Source organism: Vicugna pacos, chromosome 13 (assembly GCF_048564905.1).
Source record: "Vicugna pacos chromosome 13, VicPac4, whole genome shotgun sequence".
NCBI lineage: Eukaryota > Metazoa > Chordata > Mammalia > Artiodactyla > Camelidae > Vicugna > Vicugna pacos.
Genome location: NC_132999.1, coordinates 45,079,065 through 45,099,235, shown reverse-complemented (window position 1 = coordinate 45,099,235; position 20,171 = coordinate 45,079,065). Strand labels below are relative to the sequence as shown.

Genomic DNA, 20,171 nt, shown 5'->3' with positions numbered 1-20,171 from the left:
CTCATGTTGTCTGACTTCCCTGGACTATTGATGTAAAAGAGGAGATCATGAATTCTCCCCATGAGTGCTGTTAATGCATTTGATTATACTTCCCACTGCCAGAGTGGTGGATCAGCTCTGTTGGTGGAAGGCTCTTGAAATACAGCCCTTGCTTGCTCTTCCCAGGGAGCCAGAGGACACTTCTCCACAGGGAAATCTGACTTGCTGTTGCATGAAAAGGGAGCTGCCTGCTTCCAATCTGAAAGACTTTCAGAAGTTGTCACTGCCAAATTGCTTTGGAAACAGGAAAGGGCATCACAGACCCAAAAAGATTGATTTCCTCACTGTCTCAAGCAAGGTGTTTATCCAGATTTGGGGGCTGGTGTATAGATCATGTTGCCTGCGGAGAGCGTCTTTCCTGGACATCACTCCAAGCCCTCCCTGAACTGTATCCTTCTGTCTGTCCACCCAAAACTGCCCCACAGTTGGGAAATTGCCTAAGCTGCTTAGAGAGGCCAAGCAGAGTAAAAGGTGGCAAGACATTGGAAGCAAAGCAGGTTTTTTTTGGTAATCTTTACCAGGTGACCTACTCCTGCCCATCCCAAAATGCTCTTGGCAGAAGGTTTATAAACTGTTCTTGCTTTCCCCACAGGCCAAGATGACTGGAATGGGACCAGGCCGTCGCTGAAGGCCCCTCCAGCTAGGCCAGTGAAGGGAGCATACAGAGAACACCCATATGGACGTTATTAAAAACAAACATGAGGGGAAAATATCAGTTATGAGCAAAGTTGTTACTGATTTCTTGTATCTCCCAGGATTCCTGTTGCTTTACCCACAACAGACAAGTAATTGTCTAAGTGTTTTTCTTCGTGGTCCCTTTCTTCTCCCCACCTTACTCCATTCTTAACTCTGCATTCTGGCTTCTGTATGTAGTATTTTAAAATGAGTTAAAATAGATTTAGGAATATCGAATTAATTTTTTAAGTGTGTAGATGCTTTTTTTCTTTGTTGTTTAAATATAAACAGAAATGTACCTTTTATAATAAAAAAGTTGAGTAAAAAAAAAAAACCACAAAACCTGTTAGTTTCAAAAGTGACATTGCTTGCTTAAAGGTTCTGAAGTTAAGGCTTGTTAACTTTCTCTTAGTTTTGATTTGAGGCATCCCGTAAAGTTGTAGTTGCAGAATCCCAAACTAGGCTACATTTCAAAATTCAGGGCTGTATAAGATTTAAAATCACAAATGTTAACGGCAGTAGGTGCCACCATGTAAAAGTGAGCTCAGACGTCTCTAAAAATGTTTCCTTTAAAAGCACATGGCGGTTGAATCTTAAGGTTAAATTTTAATATGAAAAATCCTCATGAATTAAATAGTTGATGCAATTTTTAACGTTAATTGATATAAAAAACAACAACAAAATTAGGTTTGTAAAACTGACTTTTTCATTATGTGGGTTTTGAAATCTAGCCCCAGACATACAGTGTTGAGAGATACTTAGTGGGAAGTAGGTTTTGAACAGGTTGATTTGGGGAGAGGGGCTGGCCACCTGAATTGAATTTGATACAGAACTTTTTAGTCACAAACAACCTTTCAGCAATAGTACTAATAATTAAAATTTCAGTATTTAAAAAGACATAGTATTTTGTCCATCTGAGATTCTACACTCCATGAAAAGCTCACTTGGACACTGGGGCCAAAAGCTGATGATGTTCCTAAGTTGACAGTTGTCAATATTGAACTGTTCCCAAGGTAGTTAGTCAAGTATGTCTCAACACTAGCATGATATAAAAAGGGACACTGCAGCTGAATGAAAAGGAATCAAAATCCACTTTGTACATAAGTTAAAGTCCTAGTTGGATTTGTACCGTCCTCCCATTTTGTTCTTGGAAGATTAAATGCTACATGTGTAAGTCTGCCTAAATAGGTAGCTTAAACCTATGTCAAAATGTCTGCAGCAGTTTGTCAATAAAGTTTAGTCCTTTTTTAATCAAAGTAAATGTGATGAATTGTCATTTTTTTTTTGGGTGGACAATAAAATAGTTTTCTCTTTCAAATAAACTTAAATTAACTCTAAAGTTAATGGGCTTGTTAAAAGTTGGAGACATTCTTAAAAGTGGTGGGGGGGATTTTATTTTAAGTTTACCAAAAAAAAGTTTATGAGTTGTTAAGTTTTAGTTTAAAAATAACCAAAGCTTTTTCACCCCCTGGAAGTTGTTAAAGCAGTTTTATCCAGTTCTTATCACAAGTTCTAATTTCTGGAGAGAAAAATCTAACTAAGCTGAAACTTGAATTGGTTTCCATACAGGCCTTAATATTTAAAGTACCAGCCACCCTAGTTTGCACCTTCTGTAGAGTCCCTAGGTGGCCCTAAGAGTGACACCAAATAATCTCTGTGAGTTTGGAAAGGGATAGCACTTGCCTTTAGATACGACAATTCAGCAGACCCTGGGTGCCTTTAAGGGTTTCCCTTCCAATCCCAGAAATGCTTTTAATCAATCAGCTGGGCTGGGGCAGGATCTGGCATGATAGCCTGGCTCTGAACCTCCCTCCTGAGAGACCAAGAGAGGAAATGATGGAATTGGTTGACCCTGTTTCCACTCCTCTATGTTAATTATCAGGGTTCTCATGCCTTCCCTAAGGGAGCCACCTAAACTGCTCGGGGGTGAAAAATCCTCTTGTATGAAATGCCAAGCTGCCTGCAGCAGTGCATGATGGACATTTTTTTTTTCTTTTTAAAACACACCAACAAAAAAATGTATTTGTAGATTGTGATAAAGTGTAAATAACTGAATTTTCAACCATGGTTTGAAGTCAGCTTTCAGGGCATTATGTCTTGTTTTGATGAAAAGAGATCACTCTATACCCCCCTTTTTAAAGGAAAATTATCGCAAGAGAATCAGGATGTGTAAAGCTAACATGCATCGCAAAAAACCAAAGGTAACCTAAATGTCTGATTTTAATAGCACATATTTCTCTTTTACATAAACTGTGACAGCAACTTGCATAAACAATTCTTTAGCTGTTAATTTTAATGTTAAAACTTTGCAAAACTTGTTTAATAAAAATAGCTGTAAAAAGAAAAACCATATGCTGCCGCATAAATTAGCCATAACTCTTAATAATCCTGCCCATCACAAGTGAACTGTAATGTAACCTGGGCACAAAGTCTGACATCTTAAATGACACATTGTAAAATTTCAATGACTGTAGTTTAGACCTGCTGCTCCCCAAAGTAAAGCTTTCTGCTCAGCTGTTTTAAAATGTATAAGGATGAGCCCCAATAGGTCCCCATATTGATATTCACAATGAAATGTTACTTAAAATTTCTTTAAAGTTGCATGTTTCTCTCCTGTAATGTGTAAACTGCATGCAGGATCTCTACCTTTTATTTTGTATGTCTTTAAGACTTCCTCTTCAAAAGACTGATCTCTTACTTCTCCATTTTCAGGTGATTGAAAACTCCTGAGGGATTTCCTGGAGTAGAATGGGTAGTGAAGACCCCTGTCAGGTATGTTAAGGTGGCTTTCTATTAAGGACATGGAACTTTTATCCTAGTTGTAAAATGGTTTTGGCAGGAGCTGGCCTGGAAGGTGATCAGTGGGCAAATCTTGCTTGTTTGCACTTTGTACCATATTTACAACATGACCGTGCTTTTATGTTGGTTTGCAGTCCATATTGAATTTACTTGTAATGACCAGATAATGTCAACTTAACATGTATTAAATTCGATTTTGTTCTGTCAATAACCTGATAAGGTGGTGTTGCATTTGGAGTTCCTTGGTTATAAGCACCAAAGTGACTGGCTAGTGTAAATAAAAGGGAGTTTATCAGAAGGATGTTAGGGGCCCACGGATTTAGTGTGAAGGCTAAAAAATCTGGCTTGGGAAACTGGAGTGGGTGCAGTGAACTGGAACAGCAGTGGTAGACCACAGGAATGGTCCTTAAGTTAGGATTCATTGCTTGGGTTCATTGCTAGAATAAGTGAACTCTAGCCATGTTTGGTTTCTTTCTCCCTCTACTCAAGATTCAAGTTCTAGGGAGGCAGACAGTGTCAGACTGGAATAGCCTGAGTCACATGTCTGTACTTTTCCAGTATACAGTAAGAAAAAACTAATTCCTCAAAAGGAAGTCAGGGTGTTGTTAGGAAAAGGAAACAGATACTGAACAACCGAAAAATAATTATTCACTAATGTTCATATTTTACAGAGGTAACTGAGACTTAATGAGGTTAAGTGACTTCCCAGGGTCACATAATTAGTATGGCTAGTAATCAGGCCCAAATTTATGTGTTGCCAGAATTTAACATCTTAACTCTCATACTATACTTCTTTTAATCTGAGAAAGGGGTATTTCTCACACTGAAGAGACCCCTGGTTAGGGACACTGTGGTATAGTAGAAGAACGTGGAACCTGACAAACCTGGAGTTGAATCTATGAGCTTTTGTTCAGTGACCTAAAACATTACTTATTTCCACATCTGGGAAGGAAGATAGTGACAATGTATACCTTACAGTGGCTGGGGAACCGAAGGAGTTCAAATATATATAAAGCCAACCAAGTCTATGCCCTATATGTAGTAAATATTAGTGTTCTTTCCCTAAGAAAGTTTAGCCCCCTGGTTAGGTATTTGGGGGTTCTGACAACTGAGTGAATCTTCCTGTTGCTTGAACCATCAAGGAACTAATTGGATGATTTTTCTTCTGCCCCTTAGTAAGTTGTCAGGGATGTGAGGGCAGTGAGGAGAAAGGATCCAACTAAGTAGGTCAAAGGTATGGTAGCCTTTGACAGTGAAATTTGCCTTCTTGGAGATCATTTCTTCCAAACCTGCCTCTCAGCCAGGAGCCTCTGAGATCTGGAGCCTTTAAGGAGGGCCATGGTATTGAGCATGGTCCTGGGCATCCAAGAAGTCCTAAGTTTGATACTGGTCACATGAATGGCTAGGAAATTTTAGGGGAAAGTCCCTGAAGGCAAAGAATTTAGTCTCCACTCTTCCTAGGGTAGTCTTAAGAGCAGAATTTGGGAGAAACTTCTTTCTTCATTTGGCCTGTAATTAGTGCTTGAAAAGGCAGGTTCCATTGTTGGCAGACCCACATCCCTATTCTGGTTGTGTAGCTTAGTCAGTTGGTCCCAATGTTTTCTATAGCTTTCTGTCACTACCTATGAGGTTTTTTTTTTTTTTTTTTTTAACAGTTCTGTAAGCTTTAGAGCCAGGCAAGATTGGGGACCTGTCCTGGCTCTGCGTCATCATAACCTTTGTCTTTGACAAAATCCTTACCCTCTCTCTGTATCTCATTTCTTTTATCATCAAATAGAGTTGATGATAATAGCTCACATTTATCACCATGTGCACCATAAAATCCTAAGCAGTTAGTAAAGAGTATCTCGTTTGGTCCTCTCTTTGGTTGGGGGAGGTATTTAGGTTTATTCATTGATTTATTCTTAGAGGAGGTACTGGAGATTGGACCCAGGACCTCATGCATGCTAAGTATGCACTCTACCACTTGAGCTATACCCTCCCCTCCTTTTTCTTTTTTAATTGAGATAAAATTCATGTAACAAAGTTTACCCTTTTAATCATTTTAAAGCACACAGTTCAGTGGTTATTAGAATGTTCACAATGCTGTGTGACCATTATCACTATTCAATTCCAGAAAATTTCCATTACTCCAAACGGAATCTTATGTAGTAGTCACTCCCAATTCTCCTCTCTCCCACTAATCTTTTTGTTTCTATGGATTTCCCTATTCTGGACATTCCATATAAATGGAATTGTATAATATGTGCCTTTTGTGATTGGCTTCTTTGACTTTGCATAATATTTTCAAGGTTCATGCATGTTATATAGTATGTATCAGTACTTCATACTAGTGATAGGAAATATGCTACTTCCCAGAGCAGCCCATTTCATTTAAGACAGCTCCAAGTATTAGAAGTTTTCCCTCATTTTGAACAAGTCACTTTAGTAACTTACACTGATTCTACTTTGGACCCCTGAAGGAGTATCCTTTCAAGTATTTGGAGGTCTTTTTTTTTTTTCTTAATTGTAATATAGTTGATTTCCAATGTTGTGTTAGTTTCAAGTATACAGCAAAGTTATTCAGTTTTTAATATGTATATGTGTGTGTATGTCTGTGTATATTTTTTCAGATTCTTTTCCATTATAGGTTGTTACAATATACTGAATAGTTCCCTGTATATAGTAGGTCCTTGTGAAAATCGTTTTCATTCATGTTTCTTTCCCAGCTCTACACGTTACTAGTTAGACTTGCTAGAGCTGATTTTCAAGAAGAATTAGAAATTTGGATTTTGTATACTACCCGTTGTTGAATGTTTGCTCAGATTTGTGTCATTCCCTGTAAAACATCTGCTGCAAGCCAAATGCTGCCCATAGCCTGCCCGTTTGCAGCTTCTGGTTAGCTTCTATTAATACAAATTAAAAGACATGTTAGGATTATTGAGATACAATTCATATACCATACTGCTCACCCATTTAAAGTGCACAGTTCACTGGTTTTCAGTATGTAGAATTGTGTAGTCATCACCACAGTCAATTTTAGAACATCTTTTTCACCCCAGAAAGAAATCCCATACCCACTAAGCCATCTCCCCACAATCCATTTATCCTTTCCAGCTCTAAGCAACTATGAATCTGCTTTCTGTCTCTTACCAACTTGCCTATTCTGGACACTTCATTAAATGGAATTATACAATTATAATCTTTTATGACTGGCTTCTTTCACTTAGCATAATGTTTTTGAGCTTCATCCACATTGTAGCATGTTGTCAGTATCCCTTTTATTGTCAAATACTATCCAATTGTATGCATATACCACATTTTATTTAGCCATTTACCCCCTGACAGACATTTGAGTTGTTTCCAACTTTTGGCTAATGTGAATAATACTACTATGAACATTCATGTACATGTGTTTGTGTGGACATCTTGGATATATACCTAGGAGAGGAATTGCTAGGTTATGTAGTAACTGTGTTTAATTTTTTGAGGGACTGCCGAACTGTTTTACGCAGAGGCTGTACAGTTCCCACCAGCAATGTATGTGGTTTTTAATTTCTCCATATCCTCTCCAGCACTTGTTATTTTCTTTTTGTTTATTATAGCCATCCTGTGTGTGAATTGGTATCCCATTGTGGTTTTGATTTGCATTTCCCTAATGACTAGCACTTTTGAGCATCTTTTCTTGTGCTTATGCACCATTTGTATATCTTCTTTAGAGAAAAATTTGTTTAAATCTTTTGTCAATTTTTAAATCAGATTTGTCTTTTTATTATTGAATTATGAGTTCTTTATACGTTTTGATGCTTGGCCCTTATCAGATGTAATTTGCAGATATTTTCTCCCATTTTGTGAGATGTCTTTATTTTCTTTGAAACACAAGTTTTTCATTTAGATGAAGTCCAATTTAACTCTTATTTTCTTTTGTTGTTTGTGCTTTTGATGTCATAGTAAGAAGTCATTGTCTCATTCAAGGTCCTGAGCTTTATACCTTTTTCCTTCCAAACTTTTAATTCTTATGTGTAGGTATTTGATCCATTTTGCATTAACTTTTGCATATGGTATGACGTAGGGCGTTCATATTCATTCTTTTGCATGTGCATATCCAATTGTCGCAGCACCATTTATTGCAAAGACTGTTCTTTCCCATTGAATGACCTTGGCACCCTGGTCGAAAGTCATTTGACCATAGATGTATAGATCTATTGCCCTTTGAAGTTGGTATTACTTAAAGTGATCAATATAATTTTTGGCATATAGTAGCTACTCAATAATAAATAATAGCTGATTGGATTATTTTGGTATCACTAAGAGATATGGGTGACTCCAAATCATGTCTGTACCCTGTGTATTATAGTGCAGGCTGCTAAAGTGGTAATGAGGCTGTTGGAGCTGTCATGCCTGGCCATACATAGTTCTCCAGATGCTCAGAGGCTGGGCCCTGCCCCCATGCTCCTCTCGCACCATCAGCCTCTTTTGGTCCTCTCTCCAGCTCCCTTCCTTACTTAGGGATTTGACAGTTACTCACATAGCCTTAGGGTTTGTCCGCTCTTGCTTTCTCTCCCAGCAGCTGCTAGGGCTTTCTAGCCACCAAGGATGAAACAGACTCACACAATGTTTTGTTTCAGGAACAGCAGCCTGAGAGTTAGGACCCATAAGGCTTCTTGCGTACACATATGCAGAGTACTCCCCAGCCAAGTGAACAAGGTGGAAAAAGGTGGTGGTGGTGGATGTTTTGCCCAGGTATATGAAAATTAAGTAATCCTTCCCTGGCCTCAAACCCCTGGAGCTCTGTGTCATCCAAAGGTCATTTGAGTTAGAACTCATTAAGGCAGCACATGGGCTCCCTCTTTCTTGATGTGTTCTCGTGCTTTGTGCCAGCCTATACAGGCTGCTGTTTGTTGGCAGAGTTACTATTAAGCAGTCATTTTAATTTTCCCTCATTTTATCACTTCTCTATCTATTCCCATTAATTGAGCTTGATCCCATTTCTTTAAAAGGAAAAAGTGATGTAGAGAAAATAGGCAGCTTTGCCTCTCTAAGGGAGGAGAGAACTTAATTTGAATGCCTACGGTGTGTCTGTTTTTGTAAATGAGCAGCTGATACTAGGAGAAGTGAAGTGATTTACCAGAGTTGCATAGCAAGTTGTGGAGGAAGTGCACGTCGACACTTTTGTACAGCGAAGTCCATTGTTTATTTTGAAAGCATGCTGCCTCTATAAGATAAAACACCATATTTCATTGACACTGAGGCCATTTATTCTAAGATGCATCATTAAATACTGCAATGGAAGAAAAAGTACTGCCAGTTAAACCAACACAATGGTTTGTTTTCATATGAATGTAAGATGCATCCTGATTTCAGAAGTGTTAAAATCTGAAAAAATGTCACTTAGCTACTATTGCATTTTTATCAATTCTAACATTTATTCTTTACTATATTCCATGCACTATGTCCTCCACCTGTAAAGTAGCTATTACTATTCCTTTTTACACAGTTTAGCACACATTTTTATGTAGTGTAGCTAGCTTTGGAACCTAGGTAAGTTATCCTCTCCAAGTCTCAGTTCCATCATCTGTAAAATGGGAGGATAATATTTATTTTACAGCATCGTTGTGAAGTTGGGGTGAATTAATGTATGTGAAACATTCACCATGACATGTAAGCACCCAGTACTTGTTAGCTATAAATAGAGGCAAGAAGCGTATGTTAGTGCCAGTTTTGAGAAGCTAAATGTTAGTCAAGGAATTTGGCCTTAAGGACTTAAACAGGGGAGCGACTTGAACACACTTGGGTTGCCCTTGTGCTGGGGAGTTAGGGAAGTAAGGGCCATAGGAGATATGCACCTTCCATAAAGTGGCACTACTTCTTTGTGGAAGAGCGAAGGGGGTGTTTTCCCCACCCTGTGCCTGACTTCTGCTCCCTCTTACCTGAAGGCTTTTTGGTTCTTAACCTTTTTCAGAAAGAATAAGCATCTCTCTTCCGAGATATTTGGGCTACTTGAGGGTGGGATATTAGGCCTTCACCATATGTTGAGGGTGTCTTCCTATATCCTGTCCCTTTCCCCTACCCTGTGAATTAGAGACCAAAACTCTGTGAGTCTCCACTGATGGAAACTTGGCTCATAAGGAATTACTAAGCAAGGCTTTGCTTCACCCCTCTCAGTCTGGAATGAATGAAGTCTCTGCCTCCATTTTAAGCTCTTAATTCTGTGCTAACTCTCCAAGGAGTATCATACTGCAGCATCCCACGTAATTCTCTTAGACAACTCTGTGAAGTAAGGATTGTCCTGGAAAACTGATGTGCACAGGTTAAGATGACCACAGGGTCCACGAGCTGGAGTTTAGACCCAAGTCTTTCTGCTCCCATTTAGCTGCCTCCTGGTCTTTCTTGTGTACCTACAGCAGCCACCAGTAGATCAGCTGACACTGAAAGTCATGTCCTGTCTTTGATATTCAGGATGGGTGCCCCTAGCTTCGTTTCTGGATTCGTGAAGTTAAAAGAACTGGATCCTTCTGTGCCCTCCCTCTCTCTTTGGACCCTCATGTACCTCTTGCTCTCCAGATGAATTGTCATTGCATGTTTAAAGCTAGCAAGCATCTCATGAATATTTAATAGCCTTGAGCAGGCAGGCTGCGTACAGCTGTCTGACAGCAGCTGCTTGTGGGGAAGGGAGGAAGTACAGTGTGCTGCCTGACTACTTGCTCTTTTCTTCCCTTGTAGGCCCCTTAGGAGCAAAGACTTATGGTGGACACTGCACCCTAGTCCTATTGTGGCCCTGGGCTCCCAAGGAGGCTGCATTTAAGCAGTAGACCAAACCCTTGGGGGATGGGGTGGGTAATGAGGAGCAGATATGTTCACTGGCCTCTAAAATCAATTTTCTAACCCCTGGGCTGGAGGACTTCTACTCAGTAGCTGTTACGGCTCTGGGGTTGGTTATATGTTCTTATCCAGTGTTCTGTGAACTGTAGCTCTCTTTTCTAAAGGAAAGGAGCTTTGTATTTGGAAGGGATTTGAGTTTCACAACTGTGCTGTTGGAGGTTAGCTTCTTGACATTCCTTGACTACAAATTTAGCAGCTTCTCATCGGTAGATGTACAACTACTCCTTAGCTTAGGCTGTGCTGATTGTCTTTGACTGCATCTTAGGCAGGAAGTGGGCAGGTAGGAGTTCTCAGACATGTACACAAGCTATCATAGTGCTTCTCCCCACCTAGACCTGGGGAGCTTTTTGCTTCAAGGAGACCTTGTCATTTCCACATCAAATTGGGAAAGGTTGTGGGGACTTCTGAACACAGCCCATTTGAGATGTTTCCAGGCAGTGTGAGGTACAGCCTCACACTGTCAGCCCAGCTTAATCACCAAAGTAGAACACATTGCTGGAAGTCTGGGTAGTTTATGTTAATACTGCATTAAGATGCCTGAATTAGGTGTTTCATGTCAACCTCTGGAGCCTACCTTGGCCCACCTCAAAATAGCCAGTATCTTCAGCAGGTACATAAAGATTTTGGGATAGAAGAGTTTGGGGTTAGATACCAAGCTAATTCTCTTCAGTCTTCTGGTTCCTGCCAATTTCATGCTTTTTGTTTATGGCATAGCTTTAGGTACAAAATGGCTGCTCTCTATCCCTTAGATTCCCTGGGGTTGGAATGTAGGAAACAAATTCTGCATCTGCCTTTGAGAAGGAGAAATACCTTATGTTTTGATAAGATTCTTCATAAGCATCTCTCTAGAGATCAGTATAAATGACCCTATATATATATATTTTTTTCACTGTTATAAATTGAAACATCTACTATGTGCTAGACACTGGTGAGTCAGTGGCAAGTGAACAAGATAAAATCGGTCCCTGACCTCATGGAGCTTATATTGTATTTGGGGAGACACACTAAACATATTAATCTCATAAATAGTATAAATTATCTCAGTTGTGGTAAGTGCTATGAAAGAAAAGAATAGATGAAGGCATACCACAGGAACTTCCCTAGCTCTTGGGTTTTCCTTGAGGCAGAAGGTTTAGGAGATGGTTTAGAGAAAAGACATGAGGCACATTCTAGGCAGAGGATAGGACTGGGGCAGGTCCAAGGTGAGGTAGGAATCTGAACCTTATACTGTTACTTTGGTGATTGATTAGATGTGGGAGAAGAGGGATATACTAAGGAAAGGCCCCAAGTTACTGGCTTGAACAATTCGGGGAATGATCGTGCCATTTAGGGCCCTGGCCTGTGCCCCATGCTTAGGATATGTCTCTCCAGTGGATAACCCTGAGAACTCCTCATAAGGCCAGAAGAGGTGGACCCCTGAGCCTAGGATTAAGGTACTAATAATAGCTATGAGAAGATGCCTATTTCCCCATTCCCTTTCTTCCAAAGGCTTTTAAAGCTCTTTCTCTTTTTCACATCTCTGAGAGAGTAGAAATTTTTCCCTTGATGTAGCTGGAGGCACCAGAGCTTATATAGCCAAAGGCCCCAAAGACCTGGTTGATTCTGCCCTGTATCACTCAGTTCAGGCATGGCCAAGGATGAGAGGTATGAGGTGCGAGGCTCCATTTTCATTGCCTGACTGGCAGCAAAAAGAGAGCTCATCGGTTGTGGACTTCTATTTTCTACCCCTCTGTGTACCTAGAAACCCTATCCTGAATGGAACAACTGGAGTTGTTGCTGTGGGGTGGGGAGACTGTAAGGGAGGCAGACTGGCCAGATGGGAGGCTGGAAAGCCCCCCTGATACGGGGACTTCATGCTTCTTAATTTTCTACCTGTGTCTTTGCAGCCGTCAGAGGACTCCGGAAACCAGGAGAGCTGTCTGCTGTGTCAAGGCTGGCCCGAGGGCATTTGCTGAGCACAGAGAAACCCTGGAGAGGAGACCAGCAGTCTTTCCCACCCCACCTCTCCATCTGATTTACCCACAGAAAGCCAGCCAGGATCCCCTAAAAGAGGCTCTAGGCCCAGAATGGAGTCCTTAGGGATGCAGGGGACTGTGATGCTAACAGTTAAACTTGCTCAGGACTTCAAAGAGTTGAAGGGGACTAACAGTATCCTCAGCATGGCCTCCTAGATGTGAATAAACTGGCAACTCCTACCATGTCAGTCCCAGTTTGCCTGCTTCCCCTTAGTCCCCAGCAGAACTGTCTGGAACATGGTGCCGCCACCTCCTGTTTCCCACCCTGCCACACGTGTGTTGTGGTGCCAGCCTTGGACACATCCAGAGGGCTCCCAGAGACAGGCTGCTCCCCGCCTCTGTGACAGGCTGAGAGCCAGGTGAGAAGGTCCCTGCACTTGGGCAAGTTGTTTAACCTCGGAGCCTGTTCTCTCTTTGTCATTGATTACTAACCTTGTCCAAGAAAGCTCCTCAAGAGTAGGGTAGGGCTTTTCCCACTTCACCTCTGGACTATATCTCTTCCCCAACAAACATCTGGCACTAAGGAGCTCAATAAAAACAGCCAAGTGATGATTGGCCCCACACTGGTAGCTTCTATCAGCTTTGGGAGAGAGCCAGAGTTCCCCTGTCTAGCTCCCCTCTGCTTCCAGCTAAACTGGGCTATTTGTCCTAACATTTTCTTTTGGAGAATTGGAAAGTCAGCCTTTGCTAGACTTCTGGTTTCCTATGACCTATGCCATAGTCTGATTTTAACCCTGAGCTTCTGAGAGGAATGCTGCACCCTTCCTTCACTGCCTTCTGGTTAGTTATCCTAACAAAGGAACGAGGGGAAGGGCTGAGTTTGGAGAGAGCATGCCTGCATTTTAACTGTGCCTGAGGCATTCTAATGAGCTTTGGATTCATTCTTAGCAAGAAAGGGACCTTGAAATCAGTTGATTTACTTTGGGCAAGTTTTTTAACCTCTAAGCCCATTTTTATCTTCATTATTGATAAAGTAAATAACAGCTAATAATTTATTGAATGCTCAGTTGTACCAGGCACAATGTCAAGCATTGCGTGTACTATTTCACTTTAATACTTCAATCCATTACTCTCATTTTAGAGATGAAGAAACAGAGGCTCAAGGAGGATAACTTGCCTAAGGTTTAGAAAAGATGCTATCATGCTTCATAGTCCCTGTGTTTGACCTGTTTGTACCTCTTAACAGCCACAAGTACTTTGAAACAGTAAAGCACTGTGTTTGAGAGACTTAGGGTGACAAACCAGGTTTACCCAGGACTGAGGAGGTTCCTGGGATGTTGGACTTCCAGTCCTAAAACAGGAACGTCCCAGGCAAACTGAGTTGTGTTTGTCAATCTGTGTTTACAATGAGACTCGGTACAGGTTTGGCCACTGGGGTTTCATTTTCCCCAGCTTCTTGGTCTCCTAGGCCTCATCTTGTGGCCATATTCTTTACCTAGCAATTGGACCTGCTTCAGTCCAGCAGGCAGAGGAGGAGTTTGGGGTGGGGAGTCAGAAACAGATGGCATCCTGGTCATAGAAAGATGGAGGTACAAAGCTTGGGTCATTATTTGAGAAGCCATTGCTAGGATCCTAGGAAGCCTTGCCCACAATCCATAAATGCAGGGTATCTTATTGGCAGCCATGGAATTACAAGAAAGCTCCCTGGGCCAGAGCCAAACAGATCTGGATTCAAATCCTAGCCCCTCACTTGCTGTGTATTTTTCTGGGCCTGTTTACTCTGTAAAAGTAGAATGGTAATCCCAATCTACTGTATGGGATCTGAGGAGCAACTTCAGTGTGTGTGAAATGCCTAGCACAGGGTCTGTGCATAATACTGCTCAACACTTGTTTCCTTCCTCCTCTTTTCCAGCTTGTGTTTCTTACCCAGCCCTGTCACCTGTCACGTCTGTCACATACTCCCTCCTCTCCTTACCACTTGCAGCCCTAGGGATTTTCCTTTGCGAGCCCTGACCTAGTGGGCTTGGCCCACCCACCCAGCTGCCCTACCTGTCAGTCACCTCCCCTGCAAGCAGAGAAGGGATGACATCAGCTTTTCCCCCCTCCCCTATGGGAAGCCTCTGGACTGTTTTGAGCCATAAATATTTTAGCTGGGCCTTTCTCTGGCTGTTGCCAGGGTGATGGACTCTCAGGGGACCAGAGTGGGAGTGTGCAGGCGGGGTTCAGCAACCTGGGGCCTAGCAGCAGAACTGGCCCTGGAGGGGTGGGTGTGAAGCCTGGCCAAGAGCCGGTGCTTGCAGCAGTTCTGAGGACTGTTGCTTTGTCTGCCTGCCTTCCCTTTCCTGGGCCCCTACAAGCCGTTCCTGCTGCTTCCAGCCCCAGCCTCTTGAGTGCTACTTGATCTTGGGTAAATTGCTAAATATCTCCGGGCCTTCATTTTAACATTTGTAATGGAAAAGCTCCTTAGTGTGAGTAAGTGGAGAAGAAAAGGTAAAGGTTTTGTAGAAATTCTATGAAACCCTAGTTTGGTTTGTAAGCCATGATTGGAGAAGCTTGACTCCCTAGTCTTTTCTGATAGACCTACAGGCTGGGGTCCCAGGGCAATGTGGATGCTTCTCTAAAGGTCAGTTGTTGGGTATGGCACTGCCTCCCATTCTCCTTCCCCATTCCTCATGCTTATAGCCTCAGCTCCTTTTCTAAAGTTCCCAGGCCTAGCTAGACTCCTGGCCTGGCATGGGGTATTCTGAGAAGGAATTTGGCCTTTATGAGCAGAGCTGATGAAAGCCTTTTTGCTTGAGATACAGAAACTTGGGCCCCCGAACTGGATCTGGCCCTCACTCTACGCACCATCCTAGAGATCTTAAATCTGGCTAGCTGCTGAGCTCTACCTTCTGGCAACATGTCCCACCCCTCTCCTTGGAATGGGTCTTAGAAACAAGAGGGCCAGAGAGGGGGCACGTGGATCCATGCCCCACCCCTACCATTGTGAACCTCTGCATCTGATCCAGAATTCTACATCCCCTGCCCAACCCTGCCCACCAGTTTTCCTGTGGAGCTGGAGGTCTGGTTCATTTGTATCAAGCTCCCTCTGGTGGTTGAGATGTGCATTGCAGGGAGGTAAGATCTCAGACCAAATTGCAGGCCACCCTGAAAGGTGGGATGGTTTGCTCTATACCAAGAAGAATCCTTGATCTCAACTAATGACAGTCATTCCATTTCCTATACAGGATAACTCCCATATGTTTTCATCTCTCTGTCATTAATCCTTAGAATTCATTGACATAATTAGCCTAGTTTTACAGATGAAACATGGTTAGAGAGGTGAAATCAAATCTAGACTTCACTGTATGTAGTATGTAGCATTTAAGATCCTCAAGTGATAAGAACTTAACCTGTTTTTCCAGCCTCATAATCAGTTCCTCTCAAGCCAAAATGACTTGCTCTTCTGGAACATAGCTTGCATCTAGACCTTTGCTCATGCTGTTTTCTCTATCTTTGTTCCTCCCCCAACCCCGCCCGCCCCAAGTACCTTACCTGCCAAAATCCTATCCAAGTTTGAAAAACTAAAGAAATACAGTATTTTTTCAAGCTTGCATATATTATCTTTGTAATAATCAAGTTTTATAAAACATGGGAATACAAATGTCTAAATGAGAACAGGTAGGTGGGTTGTCCCTGAAATGTGGAAGGTTGGATGGGGAAACTAACATATACCTGGAAGTGAAAATGGCCCAGAAAATTAGAAGAACGCAACATCTGGATTCTCTTATAGGTTCTTGTAGTTAAAAAAAAAAGATGAAAGTATTCTTAGTGGCAGAAGAAAGCAAATCTCTGGGAAGCTGAGATAGAGCTTTAGGTGACATTTCTTCAAAGTCTTTGATCTTAAATTCACATTAGTTTTCTTTGCACTTCGTAATATATCCAAGTTTTAATAATACAAACAAACTTACTTGTAAAACAGCCTTTCATACATAGAGAACAAACTTGTGGTTATTATGGTGGGGGGAAGTGAGGGGGCAAATTGAGAGTTGGAGATTTTCGGACACTAACTGATACATACATCTAAATAGAATATATAAACAAGTTCATCTGTATAGCGCAGGGAACTGTATTCGATATCTTGTAGTAACATGGTGAAAAAATATGAAAACGAATATATATATGTTCATATGACTGAAGCATTGTGCTGTACACCAGAAGTTGACACATTGTAAACTGACTATATACTTCAATAAATATATATACACAAAAAAAGAATTTAAAGAGAAACCTAAAAATAAATAAAATGTTTAGAGTCAAGTGAAAATAATAATAGGTAATAAATAGTACAATGTGCACCAGGTATGTTCTAAGTACTTTTACACAAACTAACTTAAACTTCACCATAATCTCATAAGAGACACTAATTCTACCCTCACTATTTTTTTTCAAATGAGGTAGTTGATTTATAATACTATATTAGTTTCAGGTATTCAGCATGGTGGTTCAAAATTTTTATCTATAATACTCCATTTAAAGGTATAAGATACTGTCTATATTCCCTGTTCTGTATAATACATTGTTGTAGTTTGTTTATTTTATACATAGTAGTTTGTACCTCTTAATCCCCTACCCCATCTCACTTCTCTCCTCTTCCCTCTCCCCACTGGTTACCACTAGTTTGTTCTCTATATCTGTGAGTTATACTACCCTCACTTTACACTGAGGAAACTGAGGCACACAGAGTTAAGTAATTTCTTAAGGTCATGTAGCTAGTAAGTCGTGGAACTGGGATTTGATTCCATGTAAGTCTGGCTCAGAGATGGTGCTCTGAATAACTACACTTCAATCTTGAAAATACTTCCATGAGTAAAACTGACACTCTAGGAAGCAGTATTTTGTTTTTTTCCTATGGTTTCAGGACCCCAGCTGTGTACCACCAGAGATCTGCATAATCCAGGCTAGAAACTACTGATCAGAGGACAGACTTGCCAGCTGTGGCCTCAGAATAACAGGACCAAGGAAGAGATCCCAACTCCTGACACCCAATGACACAGGACTGGCCTGGAGCCAGTGGCATTTCCTCAAAATTCAAGACGACTGGAAAAGCCAATACAGAACAAGTTTATCAGGAAATGAAGACGCATAGGCGGGAAGTGAGGGCTTCAAGGTCACAAAACAGCTGAGATGTGTGGCCACAGATCTGGAGGACAAGAACCTAACCAACATCCTGCCATCTTACGATTCTTTTCCTCAGGGAGACTGTAGGAGGCAGATGTAAAAGGACTAAGGCCCTAGATGTTTCTGGTAGATACTGCTGTATTGTTCAAGATACTTTTAGTAGCAATTGTCAGACACTAAACACAAACTGGCTTTTTATGACAGAAAAGTCCATAAAGGCTTCAGGTATAAGTGGATCAAATGATACCATTGAGAAAGTATCTCCTGATTTCTCGACTTTTCTGTGTGTCTTTCATTGTCAGCTAAGTTCTCCCCCAAAGGTGGCAAGATGGCCACGAAGAACTTCAAGTTTGTATTTTATTTCCTTAGCCATCCCGGTGTGTGCAGGGAGGGGAGGGGGGTATTTCCCAATAGTTCTAGCAAAGATCCTAGGATTGTATCTCATTTGGTTTGACTTGGGTCACTAACACAGCCCCACCCCCACCCCAACCAGTCACAGTATCCTGAAGTGGCAGGGATGGAATGCTTTAATTCGTCAAGTCAGGGTCATCTGCACACACTGGAACTGCAGAGTAAGACAGCCCCACTAAACCATGTGGACTGAGAGTGGGAGGAAGGGTAGGTCCCCGAGGGAAAATCAGTGTTCTTCCCAGAAGAAAGAAGAATGAATGCTGGCCAGTAGTCAACCTGTACAAGGTGGGCAGGAGCCGCAGGTAATGGGTTACATGCATAGTGGTCCATTTGGGTAGCTTTACCCTCTTACCCTGGGTTGTACAAATGCCCTCAAATCAATTCAGCAAACACTTCCTGAATATTTGCCAAGTACAAGATCCAGTACCTTCTGCATGATAAATGCACAGCAAGACACTCCTCGGCCCCAGCCCCAGTGAGGCAATTACCAGGCTTAAGCTACCGCGTCCTCCTCTAGGAGTGCAACAAGCAAACTCCTTTTCATCTCTTAGAAACCAGCTTCTTCCATGAAGCCTTCTTGTGACTAACTCCCCGTCCGGATTAGTCACCTTCTGTCCAACCCAGAACTTGGTACAGACTGCTACTTTTATCACACTGTGCCATGATTTGTTGATTCTTCTCTCTTACTCCCCCAGTAATGAGTGGCATCTCTGTATCCCCAGTGCCTAAGATGTAATAGAGGCTCAGAAGTGTTTGTTGACCTGAGTTACAGTGAGTTCCCAGGAATGACCAAGCTTCAGTCTTCGATGGAATATTCCTGAAACCTTTTAGTTCCCCTTCCCAACTAGCCGCCTTTTCAGGAGCCACTTTGCCACTACTTCAGTTGAACTGAACTAATCCTAACTGAATGCCTATCATGTGCCAGGTAGTGTTAGGCTTTGGGGATCCAATAATTAAAAAGATACACTTCAAATTCGATACTCTAAAGAGTTCAGAACCAGCTCTTCTAACCAGAGTTTCTTTGGCCTGAAAAAGAAATCTCAGCCCTGGTTTCAATTCTGTTTTGTGACCTGGGCATTCTCCCTCCCTGGGCCTCTTTTTTCCCAAGAAGAGAAGGCCTGACTTGGTGTAAAATCTATATATTAATAGATAATATATGTGTTGAATTAAATTCCGTATTTCCATTTGCCTGGGCTAAAAACCTGGGAGTAATTCTGATCTTCTCTTTCTTCCATACACCTACCCAATCTGTCAACAAATCTTGTTGACTTTACCTTCCAATCCAGAATCCAACTATGTCTCATCACCTAACCCAGTCTGGTACAAATCATTAACATCTCTTGCAAAGATCATTGCCATAGCACCCTGGTCTCCCTGATTCCACCCTTGTACCCCCACAGTCTATTCTCACAGGACAGCTAAAGTGATTCTGTAAAAAATGGAAGTTCAAAACCTTCCAGTAGCTCCCCATCTCATTCAGAGTAAAAACTTCAGGTCCATTCCTTCTCATGTCCGACTCTCATGTCTATTCCATTCCAAGCCACACTAGCATTCTTGCTGTTTCTTAAACACACCAGGCATGCTCGTACCTGAGGGCCCTTCCACTGACTTTCTCCTTCTGCCTGGAATGCCCCCTTTCTCCAGACATCTGCATGACTGACTCACTCAAGTGTTTCCTTCAAGTGTCTGTTCAAAAGTTACCTTCTCAGTGAAGCCCACGACTACCCTGTTAAAAATTGCAACCTCCCATCCCCTGTTCCTGTTTACCTCCACAGCAATCATTCCCTTCTAACATACTACAGAATTTACTAATTTTATTTATGTCCATCTCCTCCCACTTAACTGTAAGTTCTGTGAATATCTACTAATTAAATATCTACTAAATCATTTAATTAATTGAATATTGTTGTCTATCACGTGCCAAACACTGTGCTAAATGATGAAGGTACCAAGTGATTCAGACAGCTGATAGGTCTTATGAGGGAAGAAATAAGCTACCTGTAGGGGCTCAGTTACTGAGTGTTCCCTCTGTGTTGTGCTTGCCGTACATCATAATAGTAATGATGGCTAACATTTATTAAAACAGACTGTTCTACATGCATTAGCTCATTTAATCCTCACCAAGGCCCAATAAGGTGAATATTACCAGTAAAGAGCAAAAAATAGGATTTCAGGTCTTAGAACTGGCAGTCAGGATTTGAACTAAGGTGGTGGTAGAAGAGTAGGGTGAGATGTGAGAAATAATTAGGACTAACGGTCAGCAAGACCAGG

The 20,171-nt window shown here is 41.6% G+C and overlaps 1 protein-coding gene across 4 annotated transcripts in view; it reads left to right on the top strand.

Annotated features, from left to right (window-relative positions):
* The window catches only part of KHDRBS1 (KH RNA binding domain containing, signal transduction associated 1), a 37,975-nt gene extending 20,226 nt beyond the window's left edge, over positions 1-17,749 (top strand). Inside the window, exons 9-13 of one of the 4 annotated variants that reach the window (XM_072974892.1) lie at positions 632-824; positions 3,427-3,486; positions 8,121-8,235; positions 12,261-12,748; positions 17,230-17,749. In XM_072974892.1, the coding sequence (XP_072830993.1) occupies positions 632-729 (98 nt within the window). In that variant the 3' untranslated portion in view covers positions 730-824; positions 3,427-3,486; positions 8,121-8,235; positions 12,261-12,748; positions 17,230-17,749. Of the gene's footprint in view, positions 1-631; positions 2,916-3,426; positions 3,487-8,120; positions 8,236-12,260; positions 12,749-17,229 lie in introns of those variants that run through there. The other 3 variants (XM_072974891.1, XM_072974890.1, XM_006196916.3) reach the window with 3 other exon arrangements.
* The last annotated feature ends 2,422 nt before the right edge of the window (positions 17,750-20,171 follow it).